At 37.8% G+C, this 15,245-nt stretch overlaps 1 protein-coding gene across 2 annotated transcripts in view; it reads right to left on the bottom strand.

Annotated features, from left to right (window-relative positions):
• Window positions 1-1,297: 1,297 nt before the first annotated feature.
• Window positions 1,298-15,245, bottom strand: part of ctdp1 (CTD (carboxy-terminal domain, RNA polymerase II, polypeptide A) phosphatase, subunit 1) — a 243,775-nt gene continuing 229,827 nt past the window's right edge. For both annotated transcript variants that reach the window (XM_066674468.1, XM_066674469.1), the window contains exon 13: window positions 1,298-2,167. In XM_066674468.1, the coding sequence (XP_066530565.1) occupies window positions 1,984-2,167 (184 nt within the window). In that variant the 3' untranslated portion in view covers window positions 1,298-1,983. The remainder of the gene's footprint in view (window positions 2,168-15,245) is intronic.

Raw genomic sequence — 15,245 nt, 5'->3', positions numbered from 1 at the left:
CCCTCGCTTGCTCACTTGAGGGTTTTACATTTGTCTTTACATTTCATGTCAAATCTTGTCTTACTGGAATTCTGTGAAGCTGCTTTGTGACAACATCAGTTGTGAAAAGCGCTATATAAATAAATTTGATTTGATTTAGTTAATAAAAATAAAGTGTTTTTTAAATTTGTGTTTTTCACCTATTGAAAACACTGTTATAAATAATTTATTAATAATATATTTGGAAAGAGACTGACCCTTAAAAATTTTTATATGATCCAGTTCAGCCCCCTTTGAAAAAAGTTTGGACACCCCTGACATTGAGGAAAAATACTTTTATAATGCAGAATCTTGTAACAGTATTTCTGTGCCAATTCATAGTAAATTTATCATAAGACGTATATTGGCATCAATTTAAAATAAGACTGCATTTATTAAAGCAATTTAATAATGCTTTAAATAGTTGTTTATTTAAGACCTTAAAAATCATTAATAATCCTTTCGTTATCCATTAATAACAAAAAAGGGCACCAAAGGGATAGGAACTGTCTGTTCTAATATACTGTTCCTACACTACTGAATGTGTCAGAGAACGTACTGAAAATATCAAGGGTAAGAATAAGCTAACACCTGAGAATATGAATTTTGTTGTTACACATGTTAAGGTACACCACATTATCATTTATGTATCAAAAGACACTGTTGATGGTTAATTCATTAAAAATATGCTGAAGCTGACAGTGTAAATTTCGACTGATGAAGAAGACAGGGTGAAGTCAGTATCTAGCAAGATCTGAGGTTTAACAGTATAGATGCATGCAAGCTCACTATTTGGCAAACAAAATGTCACTGTTGCCCTTTCTATCCATGTGTTATTATTAATGAATATTAATGTATTAACAAGATAATTATAATTAGATGATTTATAAGTGTAGCTTTATTCTAATGCGTATATTGATATAGAAAAATAGATTAAACATGAAAAATATGAAAATCAGTGGAGAGTTGAAACCAGTAGATGAATGACAAATTAACTATGTTATATTGTTGGCAACAAGTATAATTACCATATTTAGAAGAGCAGACATGTGGGTTTGACAGATTCCTAAACTGTTTATCCAAAGGGTATTTCTATCTGACAAGTTCTGTTTTTATTTATTGATATAGACTTACCATGCCTTAGTGATGTTATAAACATTACAAGAATCTCATTGCCCAGAAAATGTTACTAAATGTAAGAAACAAAAGTATTCAGAAAAATCATAAATTAAAAAAAGAATTAATTTTATTGAATGACAAACTTTTCTGCCAAGTTTGGAATAAACCCACAATTATTCTCTGAAGATACAATAGCTCAACAAAAAAAAAAAACCCACACACACAAAGAACAAAACTAAAGACTTATCCAAAAGGAAATTTTGATCTGGTAAAAAATGTGTTAGCTTATTTATTCATTTTTATTTTTTAAAAATGATTATTACAATGATGTGTCAGAAATATGCCAAACAAACACCTGAACAGGCAATATTTTGCGAGCTAATATATTCGCAAAGTAAATAAGAATTCAGATTACAATGCTGAGATTGGAGAAGCAGAGGGAGGAAAAGTGAGTGAATGTGTGTGTGAGAGAGAGAGAGAAAGAAATGTTTTATAAAATAAGCCCCTAGTCACATTCTTTGGCAATTTTTGACCAATTTGTTTTGTTGTTCTTTTATATAAAATGTGTATAGGAAAAGAAAACATCATCTAACACCTACCACCCCACACCCCCATCCAATATAAAATAAAGCTTCAACAATTTTCTCAAATACCTGATTTCTGAAATAGTATATACATAAGTCCATTTATTCTCATTTGCATTTCATCATGATATAAACATGCTTGTGCTCACACAAACACACACATTTAGACAGCTGAGGTACCACATGTGAAAAGAACAAAACAAAACATCTTCGAAAGGAATCTAAGTTCAGTCCATATTTGCCCTTTTTATCTTCTCCGTTGTCAAATGAAGTCAGTTAACTCTGCCTCCAGAGCTGCAGCCATCTCATCTGCCTCTGAGCTGCTACCATCTTCATCCTCATTAGAATCCTTACTGGACTCAGTAGCCAGGTCTCCACCTTTTTCATCATCACTGTTCACACTATCATCATCTTCTTTGGCCTTCTCTAGCTTCCTCTTGCGACTTCTGCAGAACACAGAATCATTTATTATGTGAAGCTTGATGTAAAAAGAAAAGAAAATCACTGCTTAAATGTGTGACAGCCAAACTTTTTTTAATAATCCCTAAATAGTTTATGGCTCTTTGGTGTATGTTATATAATGTTTGGTGTAGCTTATATAGTCCATATATTTGGTGCATGTTATTATTAGACATGTGCTTGTCATATACCACCACTGCACTGCTGATGACACAATTATATATAAAGGTTAAGTTCTTGGTATAGATATGAAGTAAAACATTTTAAATGTATTATTTTTTATAATTCTTTTTAATCACCTATAATATCTCTACATTTGCTAGAGTTAGCAATTAGGTTTTCAATACTCCTTTTCTGATCAATAGCACCAGAAAAGCACTTTTCAGAGATTTTCTTCAAATTTGTAAACAGAAAAATCTCCTGGGGCTAATTCCATGCTGATGACTTAGAATCAACTGTCACACATAACATGATGCTCAATATTTACTCATAATGGTTTAGTTTTTATAGAGATTACAACAATATCAATTATTAAAATGAGCTGATTTTTATACAAGATCCAAGTCCATGGACATGGAATTATAGCAAACAGAGACACTACTGCTGTCATCTTGCCGCTTCACGTGATCGCTCAAGTAGAGTTTCCATCCCTCTACATTTTTCAGAGTAAACGACCGCCCACCTGGACACTGATGGATGACTGACTTTCAAACTTCTAATTGGGCCTGCCAGAGCTCCAAAACTGGAGAAATCATGTCTGACAATATACTCCATGAATTCTAACAGAAATAATTCCATCTATGTTTCTGTGTTTATGACTGCTCTCATCTCATCAGATGTAACACTGATGGACAATGCATCAACACCTTTATGTATAATGAGTGGCTGTTTCTAACCATTCCCTTTTAATTGTGCATTTTCATGGACTAATGTGGCCTATTCAAAATGGTCAGGGGTGTCCAAACATTTTTCAAAGGGGGCCGAACTGGATCATATCAAAATTCTTAAGGGCCAGTCTCTTTTTCCAAATATATTATTCATAAATTATTTATAACAGCATATTCAAAATATGAAAAATACCAATTTACAAAACTCTATACATTTAAAAACTATTAAATTTCATTTTAGAGCTGCAGGATATCAAAAGTACGGAAGCGCATTGCTGCCACATACAATAAAAAAAAATCCCTCAGTATGATGTTATTATAAGATAGTACCTTGCTATTATGTGACATTATGTCGTAAAAATTCTGCCGGTAATACTAATACTGTTCCAACACAGGAGTCTTCCCTTGTAATGTGTACAACACTAGACACAGTTCACAGAGAATAAGAGGACGAGGTTTAACCTTTCTTGTAGTACTTCTTGTACCAGTAGTAGTCAAATTTTAAATATTTCCAAGGTTTCTAATGTTTTTGTCTCACTATTGAGCATTGCACATATTGACCAACATGGAGATTTCTAAAATACATGACCCCAAAAGCTTGAATTTGGTTGCTTCAGTGGCAGATCGGGACAATCTTAATCACGTTATCCTTCATCTGTCAACAGGGCTGTACTGGGACAAAAAATTTGCTCTGGCATTTTTGGCTTAGACCAGCCCAGTCTCTCATATTTAATGGAGCAAAACCAACTAGTGTTCCCTGAAGCAATGCATTTTACCATAATCCCAAACCTAACTCTAATTATTGTGGTGATCTATTCAGCTCTTTTCAGTATCTTAAGGCTACATTTTTATTTTTTGATAATAATCACAAAAGACTCATAAGCAGGCATGACACCAACCAAGAGAGGGCTGGGGTTGGCTTCAGGCATGCTTAGTACCCAAATAATGATAACCACATCATATACAAAAGATAATAATAACTTTTTTCCCTTTAGGCTTAATAGAAATTAATCTTTAATTATCACAATTAATAATTAGTTTAGAAGTCTATCAAATAATCATTGTGGAAAGCAAATAAGTAAATTTACTCAGCACATAAAATATACTATGTTTAGTTCAATTGATTATTTTATCTTTTTATTGAAATCATCTCTACTATGTATTTTCTGAATTGCCCTGGCATAACAGCTCAAATCTAATTCTTCAGCTTAAAAGGTGCTCCCTTCTTAAAAAAGTTATAACATGCAGGATAAAAACAGGACTGCTTTATGAACTCATGCAAAGCAACATGTGTCTTAAAAGCATTTGTCTTACTCTTATTCAATGTGGGCATACCTTTTGCTAATAATACTTTTATATTTATTTTTCTTTTACACTTACGTTAGTGATGCTTAAACGGCAAAGTGTTTACTTACTTATCATTTAACAATTTTCAAATCTGTTATTTCACTTGTCTGAGTGCTTTTTAAAACATGTTTAACGACAACATAGAGGGTGGCTACACATTCAAACTACTATGCAGCCTTTCAATACACCTTTAACCCAAATATCTGAATTGCTATGATGTAGCATAAAAATGGACACTTGCTGCTCATCCAACACTTCTCAGCCTTGATGGTTGCTATTCAATCAGAATAAGGTGCCATGGCTTCCAGATTTTGGCAAGTATGCAAATACCAATTAATATTAATACTATCAATTGCCACTGCTCATCATTCTCATATAACAAAGTTAACGTTACCTCCATTACCTCAAAGTCCCTGCACTATCCTAATGTTACTACCTGCTTACCGTTTGTACTACATTTTCCTGCTCACTCTTTCCCTCAGTTTCATTGTCTCTTTTTCCCTGCCTGCATCTCTGGCTGCTCCTCTCTGCTGGAGCATTGTTGTCAGAGAGGATACAGCAGCGAACATGTCTGTGATTTTAGTACATTTTGCAGCATCTGCAGTGACAATGTTCAGTCTCCTTTCCCTTCTTTGCACCCCTTCCTTTCTCTTTGGTTTCTCCATATTGCCACTCCTTTCACACAACACAACACTGTTAAACTAGTGAGAGTCAGGGGACAGCATTGCAAAGGGGTGGGGGTGCTTTCGTACTATATCCTGATTGGTTTAGTCGACAGTCTAAATTGAACATGGAACAATGGGCTGCCACCTCTAAATTGTGGGCTGGTCTCTTAGAAAAATATTAAATAAATAAATAAATAAAAATCCAATGGCATCAGCCTCTGAGGACTGTCGGATTTCCCGGTATGCCAGATTACCAGTCCAGCCCTGTGTATCAAGAAGATAATAAATTGCCTGTAACAAGTGAAAAGATAAGACATGAGAGAATTAACATTCTGTTAAAATCCATAATGATGTGGTTACAAATCATATTAAAACACTGATGTGAGATGATGAGGATAATGATATGTTTGTTTAACATAATAACAACAAATGCTACAAGTCATACACTCATTCTCGTAAACTGACATCTATATAAAAGAAAAGAATGGAATAATCCATTATCCAAGGTGTGTGAGACAAGATCAGGCTTCAATGAGTGTTGAATTCACAACACCCTTACGGAGAACATTACACATTGTGCACCTCCAAGTTCTGACAAGGATGCAAGAACATCTTTGACTTGTGTTATATGTGGATCTATGGAACACATGAAATGTCATGACAATTACAGAATTTGTGACTATGATAGTGCGAAGAAACTTATTGCTGCAGGAAAGCATAACTAAGATGTAGTTTTCAGATGAATTGCAGTTCGCCTGAGGGACGATGAAGATAACTGTATTAACCCTCTGCAGTCAGCGTTCCCGCTGGCAGGATAAAACAAAACTTGCACCAAAACACTTATATAACTAGAGCCGCTAGCGGCTATCTGCAGGTTCAAGCACTAACTGACTTAAAATGGCAGTCAAGTTAAATCTGACAACTCCTGTAGTATGAATTGATTGGGAGAGGATGTATTGACATTTGTGGCTATGGCAAAATTGTTAGACATTGAGCCAAGTATGTATGTGCAGTGTCAGATTATTTCTAATAAGTGCTTGTGTTTGTGACGTGTGTTCTAAAGTCTCTGAGGTGTGTTTGTTCCTGAGTGATGTGTGTGATGTAAGAGGGTCTTTGTGTGAGGTATATAATGTGTGAGCAGTGCTTACTATAAACTTGAATATTACAGGTGTTGGTCATAAAGTTAGAATATCATGAAAAAGTTGATTTATTTCCATAATTCTATTCAAAAAGTTAAACTTGTATATTATACTCATTCATTACTCACGGACTGATATATGTCAAGTGTTTATTTCTTTTAATTTGATGATTATAAATGACAACTAATGAAAACCCCAAATTCAGTATGTCAGAAAATTTGAATATTGTGAAAAGGTTCAATATTGAAGACAACTGGTGCGACACTCTAATCAGTGAATTAACTCAAACACCTGCAAAGGCCTTTAAATGGTCTCTCAGTCTAGTTCTGTAGGCTCCACAATCATGGGGAAGACTGCTGACTTGACAGTTGTCCAAAAGACAACCATTGACACCTTACACCAGCAGAGCAAGACACAAATGGTCATTACTAAAAATGCTGGCTGTTCACAGAGCTCTGTGTCCAAACACATTAATAGAGAGGAGAAGGAAAGGAAAAGATATGGTAGAGGATTGTTAAATAAAACCCATTCAAAAATGTCAGGGAGATTCTCAAAGACTGGACTGCAGCTGGAGTCAGCGCTTCAAGAACCACCACGCACAGATGTATGCAAGACATGGGTTTCAGCGTCGCATTCCTTGTGTGAACCCACTCTTGAACAAGAGACAGAGTCAGAAGCGTGTGGCTTGGGCCAGTGTAAAGTTTCCACAGTTAGTGATGGTTTGGGTTGACATGTCATCTGCTGGAGTTGGTCCACTGTGTTCTCTGAGGGCCAAGATCAATGCAGCCGTCTACCAGGATGTTTTAGGGAATTTCATGCTTCCTGCTCTGACCAACTTTATGAAGATGCAGGTTTCATTTTCCAACAGGACTTGGGACTTGCACACAGTGCCAAAGCTACCAGTATCTGGATTAAGGACCATGGTCTCACTGTTCTTAATTGGCCAACAAACAAGCCTGACCTTAACCCCATTGAAAATCTACAGGGTATTGTGAAGAGTAAGATGCAATATGCCAGACCCAACAATGCAGAAGAGCTGAAGGCCACTATCAGAGCAACCTGTGCTCTGGACAGGCTACTATAGAGTAGTTATATATAAATATAAAATATTTAAATGCAGGTGGGCATTTAAATGCAGGAGGCGGTGTGGGGGAGGAGGTTGCCTCTCACTACAGCCAATCAGAGTGCAGCTCTTGCCTTTTAACATGTCAGGCATTAAATGGGACACTGTACTCTGTGAGAAACAAGTGTAAACATCAGAAACTCAGTACATCAGAATAAAACACACAATAACAAAGGGTATTTTCTGACTGGTGAGGGTAAATGGCCACTTGAAGAGGTATAGGAGACTTTATAATTTTTAATTATGGTATGACCATTAACCTTTGCAGGTGAATAGGATCTTAACCTCCATATAGATCAACAAAACAATATTTAGTTCTATCTTGTGGTGAAAGAATTTACTACTGTAACATAGTGTTGCTAAGCAGTTACAGTCTTTCATGTTAGAACTGTTTAAGGGAGTACTACTCTATGGATATTTTCCTAACATGGACATATATGGTATCAGTGGAATCCTAAAGACCTGGCATATAATAATTATCAATAAAATGTTGAACTTTCATCACTATGTGGCTTACAGGCCCCTCCAAATAATAGAGATCCAGCATGAATTCTAGAAATCACAAATGCACCTATAACTCAAAAACGCTTTCCCCAAAAATTTCAAAACTGCACATGCTTGATCAGTATGAGGATCAGATGACATGATTAAATTGTGGTGCCACTGCAATCCTAGATGGCGCTATAACACAAAAAGCTAATTTTATCAGTTATTGTCCAATTGTAGCGCCCCCTTTTGGTGGATTGGAGTCATATTGTATATGCTTCTTCATAGTAAGGCCCTACATACGTATGTCAAATTTAGTCTTGATTGGGCTTAATTTGTTTGAGTTACAGCTGAAAGAATGTTTAAAGCTCCACACACTTCGATTTATTGATTTATTACAACAAAAGTTTGTCCAAATGTTGAACTTTTTTTGATAATTATTGACCTACAGGCTCTGCAGATTCTAACAAGGTCAATTATTTGGGAATAGAGCAAAATTCCACGGACTAGTTTGAAAAAGTTCAATTTTAAACAACTGGCGATTGAGAAAATACAATGCATTTTTTGACAACACTTGCAACTATAAAGTTGTGAGGCCCTCTGCAGAGTATACAGAGAAGCAAACTGCGTGTCGATACGCTTAATTTTCGCTGAGAAATACCATATTTTCTTGCTATAGCGCCCTCTAGTGGCCATCGTTACGAACATTTTTGTGCACTTAGGGAGTGCTTCCAGGAACATACCAGTCAAACCACATGATGATTGAACCTTGTTAAGGTAGTCAAACAGGTGCTAACATCTGATTGGCCGATGACGTTTACAATTATGCCCGAATCCAATTGTCCTTAATTTTCCACTTTAGCCTTGCCCACAGAAGCAGCATGCCAAACGGCAGTCCGATCCGCCTTGCGGATGCTGAGATATACACTTGTAGCATTTACAGCGCCCCCTATATGAATATTGGCTCCTCATTTGACATGCTACCTCAGAATCATATCTGGAAGTAGAATATGAAATTTGCACACACTGGAGTAAAGTATGAAATTGTTATAAATTTGTAAGTAAAACATACGATAAGCCGAAGAGGTTCATTTGCATATGGCGGCCATATTGAATCCAAATTTAAACTTATTTTTGATAATTATTAACCTTCAGACTCCTGTGAACATTTTGGCACCAAGCTCAAGAGAATTGGACAAAAATCCCCGGACTAGTTCGCAAAAGTAGGTTTTGCAAATTATGCAAATTAGCGTGATAATAACGTTGGAAAAATGAAATTTTTACTAACCCGTTTTTGATTTGTCAGGACCCAAAGAATCAGTAGAAAAAAAGATTTTGTCTCTACGCCTCACGGTGTAGGAGATATGAACCTAAACGCGTTTCACCTCGCTATAGCGCCACCATTAGGCCAGTGTAATTTTTGTTGTCCTCCGAGATGCACACAAACTACATCTACCCTCCAAGTGGGAAGTCTGTACGACCTACGGTCTCTTCCGCACAATGACTTTTACAGGAGAAAAAGAATAATAAGAATATAGCCGCAAGCGACAATTCCCGGGGTCCAAGCTGGTATTCGCTGGTAGGAGAACAATGTGCTAGCATATGAGCTGTCCTGAGATAGTAGGGGCTTTTGGGGAAGTTTGTGTAGTGTTTGTAAGGTGTTCTATGCATATGAGCTGTACTGAGATAGTAGGGGCTTTTGGGGAAGTTTGTGTAGTGTTTGTAAGGTGTTCTATGCATATGAGCTGTCCTGAGATAGTAGGGGCTTTTGGGGAAGTTTGTGTAGTGTTTGTAAGGTGTTCTATGCATATGAGCTGTCCTGAGATAGTAGGGGCTTTTGGGGAAGTTTGTGTAGTGTTTGTAAGGTGTTCTATGCATAAGAGCTGTCCTGAGATAATAGGGGCTTTTGGGGAAGTTTGTGTAGTGTTTATAAGGTGTTCCATGCTGTTCTGGCATCTCTTTGGAGGTGTAGCATGAGATGGAGGAGTAGCGGATGACAGAGAAAGCATAGAGCACAGAAGTCACTCTGGAGTTGCACTCTGGTTTCTCACCCTAATGTTCAGGACCCCCAAACAGCAGATATGATGTGGAGTAGCTTGTACTCGAGTCAGTCATCAGTTAACAGAAGACACTCTCTGCTGGCAGTGTTTGGTTGTGGACTATTCTCTGTCCAGCAGTGTTGCTGAGGGATTTAAAATGCCAACACCTGAGTCATACCTGCTGTATGAAGGTATGGGTGTCCAGACCATTGAAGAGCAGGGTGAAAGTGAGCAGTCTTTGCAGAGCAGGAGTGTAGCATATGACTTGAATATAGATTTTGTAGTGCTTTAAAATGTGATCCTTGGTGCTCTGGATTGTAAGAAGAAGGGGTAGTAGATGAGTGTGTGAATTTCTGGTCTGCAGGCAGGTGAACATGGGGCTTGGGTTACAGAGACAGCACAGAGCACAGAACTGACTCTGGAATTTCACCTTGGATTCTGACCCAATGTTCAGGACATCCACAAAATATATTTAATGTGGGTGGTGGATAATTCTCAGCACTGCAGTTACACTGACATTGTGGTGATGGGTCAGTGTGTGTAGTGCTCTTATGAGTGGATAAGACACAGTGCTGCTAGAGATTTTAACACCTGTGTCAACTCACTGTCCACACTGAGATACATATATTTTATTGGTCAAACTTATAAATTCAGACAAAGTTGCTCATACATTCTCAGCATTGTATTTTGACATTGTGATGCTATGTCAGTGTTTATTGTGCTCTCATGAGTGGATCAGACAGAACAGTGCTGCTGGATAATTTTAAAACCTGTTTCCACTCACTGCCTACACAGTTACACACACAATCTGTTGGTCCACATTATAGATAAAAAAGGCAGAGACAGTAGGTCATACATTTGCAGCATATCTGCTTTGTAGGTGTCCTGACCATTGAAGAACATGTGAAAGGGAGCAATGAAAGTATGCCAAGCAAGAGGTGCACCCCTGCTTTACTTTCTGTAAAGTGCTCCTTCGGCCAGTGGAGCTGAAAACTTGGACACTGAAACAAAAATAAGGAACCAGTCATGATGTTATTGTTGATTTGTTTAGATCTGCTTTCAATTGTCTCTGTCCTCTGGCCCTCTCTGACTGGCAGGGGAGAGGTGACAGTCTGTGTGTGAGGAGGAGAAGGAGGGGCTGAGGGGGGATTTTGCATAGAGAGAATCTGCAGGATGAGATGTAACAGACATATATTTGATCATGAACTAGTGCTTGGATCAAAAGCCAATATGGACATATGTGGTATCATGAGATTCATAAGAACCTGAATTTGAATAATTATCGACAAAATGTGGAACTTTCATTACTGTGTGATTGCAGCCTCTGCTTTAATAGAGCTGTGCAGCTTGCCTTTGAAACACTGCCTTTGAAACACTATAACTCACAAATGCGTTAGTGATATGTTATGAAAATGCAAAATCTCCTTTCCCATGGTCTTTGGAATATATCTGTCTCATCTTGCTGGTACTGCATCTCTAGGTGGCAGTGTAATAAATTATGAACCTATGCAACCAGTTGTTGTTTAATTGTAGCGCCCCCTTTCTGTGCAATACGGGCATATTTAGCAGAGTACTTCAGAGTAATGACATGCATGACATACATATATGCACCAAGTTGTGTTCGATTTAGGTGAAGTTTGTTGTAGTTATAGCTCAAAGAGTGCATGGAGCCCCGCCCATGTATATTTGTTAAATTACTGCCACAACAGCGTGTCAAAAGTTCAAACTTTTGTGAATAATTATTGACCTACAGTCTATACAGATTGCAAAAATACCAGTTGTTTATTGATAAGACAAATTTCCAGGGAGGGGTACGAAAAGCTCCATTTTCATATACCTGACTATTGTGGATAAACTATGCATTTTTTGACAATAGTTGCAAATGCAAAGTTGTAAGACACTATGCAGAGTACTGCTTGTCAATATGTTTATATTACGCTGAGATATTCCATATTTTCATGTAGAAAATTTGAATTGCGCCCCCTAGTGGCTATTGTAATAGAAATTGTTATGTACTTAGGAAGTGCTGCCATGGACATACCATGCAAGTGTCATGATGATAGGACCTTGTTAAGGTCATGAAACAGCTGCTGAAATTTGATTGGTCGATGGCGGCCATGTTTTGTTGCATATGACATCATCATCATAGAATCTAAGTCAGCTCATCACCCTCTACATGCATAACAATCGGCATGTCAATGGGACAATCCTGTGAAGCGTAACAAATTTTTTGCTGTTATAGCGCCCCCTAGGCTTGCAGTTCCATAGCCAAGTACTTATGGCTTCCAGCCCTTATAGGGATCAAGCATGTGAAGTGTTGTAACATTCGGAGAAAGCGTTTGTGAGTTATAGCTGTATTTGTGTTGAACGTGAGCTCAACCCCTGTATTTGGGCGGAGTCTGGAAGCCAAGCAGAAATGAAATTCCAACTTTTTTTGAATAATTATTAAAGTTCAGGTTATTAGGATTCTGCTGATACCACAGATGTCCATATTGGGTACATTTCCAGAGACTAGTTCGCGCTCAAACATATGTGCGATTTTGCATATTATGCAAATTAGCTCAAAATCTAAGTAGGCGGAGCTTATGGGTTCTTGAGGCTTTTTTGTAGGGTCTGACCTGAGGAATCAGGGAAAAAAAGAATTTCGTCTCTACGCTACACAGGGTAGGAGATATAGGGAGCGACACGTTCCGCGTTGCTATAGCGCCACCATCAGGCTGATCGGGCTGATTCTTTGCGCCTGAGTAGTGGGAGGGTTTACTACCAGTTGATCAAACGACAAGTCTGTAGGACCTACGGTTTGGGCTGCACATCGCGTTTCATCGGAGAAAAAGAAGAAGAAGAAGAGGAAACAGACCAAAAACAATAGGGCTCCAGCACTTGCAGTGCTTGGACCCCTAAAAAACTGGTACAAAAACAATAGGGTTCTACGCACTGAGTGCTGGAACCCTAACAAGTTTTTGTCCTAGGAACATATTAAACAAACCCCCAGAAACCTTAAAGGGTCTACTTTTCAAATATATGGTGATTTAAGACACTACCTGCGACCCTTGATGGCCCACCCATTCATATTCATATGATAATAGCATGTTAATCCGAAAGCTCTTATTAGAGGATTAAATTGCCATAATTTTAGTCATATACACAAATGCACATGGCTGTGTTTTCACACTTAGCACAGAGCTCCAAAATGGCACAGTCATGCATTACGGCTGCCTGAGGAGGAATGGCTTCATTTTGTGATGACTAAGTGAGATATATTTGACTCGCTTTTTGCAGCATGTATATTGATGGTTAGCACTGATGCTAAGCCAGCTCAGTACTATGTTCTAGTGAAGGAATTCATGAAGCTGATGGTAAATGATTTGTAAATGACCAGAGGCACAGAACTCAGCTGATAGAGGGGGGAAAATGGCTTGTCGTAAAGTTTGGATGCTCTATGTTGCTTTCAAGCAGTCATCTGAAGCTCATATTTATGGCTTTGTTGCTCCAAACAGTTGCTAAACAACTAAAATATCACTATTTACAAACAACCAATTCAGTTCGTTGATGGGTTGGGGTGGGGACTATTGGGTCATTATCTCTGACAGTGGGGAGGGGATTTCTCACCTGTGTTTCACATCTATCTCAAGAATAGTCGATGTGTGAGCCACAGGTGTCACATCAGATTCATAGCAATATAGAAAAAAGCTAATTAAAATGTCAGAAAGCTGTAAACACCACTGTGTAGCCAAAATCCATGTCTACAAAGTTCAGAGCTCAAAGGAAAACTTCATAAATGTACACTATATGTTATTTTTTCACTTTATATCAGCACCTTTGGAATTCGGTATTTGGGAAGTCAATTTTTAGAATTAATTAAAACAAAACAGATTAAGATAATGACATACATCTCTCTCATTATAGTTGCTGGGGTTGTGCTGAATATTAGCATGTGTAGCTTTTTTGGAAATAAAATTTGTGAAATTACCACAGCAGTGATATTCCACACAGCAGGAAGATAAGGGCAGTCAGCTAGCAGAGGAACAGCCACAGCAGGAACCTTCAGTAGTTTAGAATTTCTTCTGTAACCAATAGCATCAGTATGTTTTGCAACAATAAGGTTGCATAGGCCTTGAGGGAGCTCACTGGATTTACCTACTATGAGATGTTTCTTGTGTGACACCTTTTTATAGGTCATCAGTTGAACCAGCTGATATTGATTTGTGCTAAGTGGGCAGGATTGCTTTCTAATTGCTGATAAATTTCAGCTGGTGTCAAGACATTCCATGCCTTTTTGCACCTTTCTTTCTTCATGGGTTCAATACTTTTTTAAATGGTCATTTCTCATTATCACACAATTTAAGGATTTATTTTTTTGAATGTGTTGATCAAATGGGTTGTTACTGACATTTGGTGATAGAACCTTTAGAAATATATTTACTTATTATTTCACTCACTGTACATGGAATATTCAGCCTTTTGGTAATAATCAAGTCCAGTGTGTGCCCATTGTTGTGTGTAGGTCCTTTTACATGCTGGGACACACATAACCCATCAAGTAAAGCAGAGTTCCTTCCTAGTTTTGTCCAAGACATTATCTATGTTGAACTTTTAGCACAGTACTTAGATACTCAAAAGAGTGGAAGTCACCAAAAGCTGCTTGCATGGACTGAAATATATTTTTAAACAGGGTGGCTATTCCAACACTTTTTCTATTTTCTCTACATACACTTCTAAAAGTGTAGTCTGGGGAAGCAGATTCTAAAAGTACAGAAGCAATTTTACTGTTTTCTAAATAGGTTTCCATTAAAAGCAAAAAGTTTAAACTGTGTTAGGTGATAAGATCACTGACTACAAATGATTTATTTGTAAGTGAGGATCTGGGTTCCAGATTTGACTGATGCTTAAGGACATAATCCTCAACACCATCCTCCCCTTTATGACAGTGCAGAATTATTGGATGAGGGCCATGCTCAATTGTATCAGGTGCCAAAGACACAAACTGCATGAGAAATTTACACCATCTTCCTTACCATCACTCCACCTAAATGTTATAGCAGATACTGGAGAAGCTGGTATTTGTAATGACTGGTTTCCAGTACTTATCAGGAAGCATTTATCAGTTTCCAACCTGCATTATGTCCTTAAGCATCAGTCAAATCTGGAACCCAGATCCTCACTTACAAATAGAGGCTTCAGTTGCCACCGTCCCTAAAGGTCAACCAGACGTTCCACGTGTCCCGTTTGAAGCCCTACCTATGTTCCCCTGGGACCCGGTCAGTTGATCCACCACCTCCTCGCATGATTTCTGGTTCCTTGGCCTACACGGTTCATAAGATATTAGACTCTCGTTGTGTGAGAGGCTGAATCCAGTATCTGGTCGACTGGGAGTGTTAT

This window comes from Hoplias malabaricus, chromosome 6 (assembly GCF_029633855.1).
Source record: "Hoplias malabaricus isolate fHopMal1 chromosome 6, fHopMal1.hap1, whole genome shotgun sequence".
NCBI lineage: Eukaryota > Metazoa > Chordata > Actinopteri > Characiformes > Erythrinidae > Hoplias > Hoplias malabaricus.
Note: the sequence above shows the minus strand (reverse complement) of the source record. Positions and strands in the feature narration are given on the sequence as shown.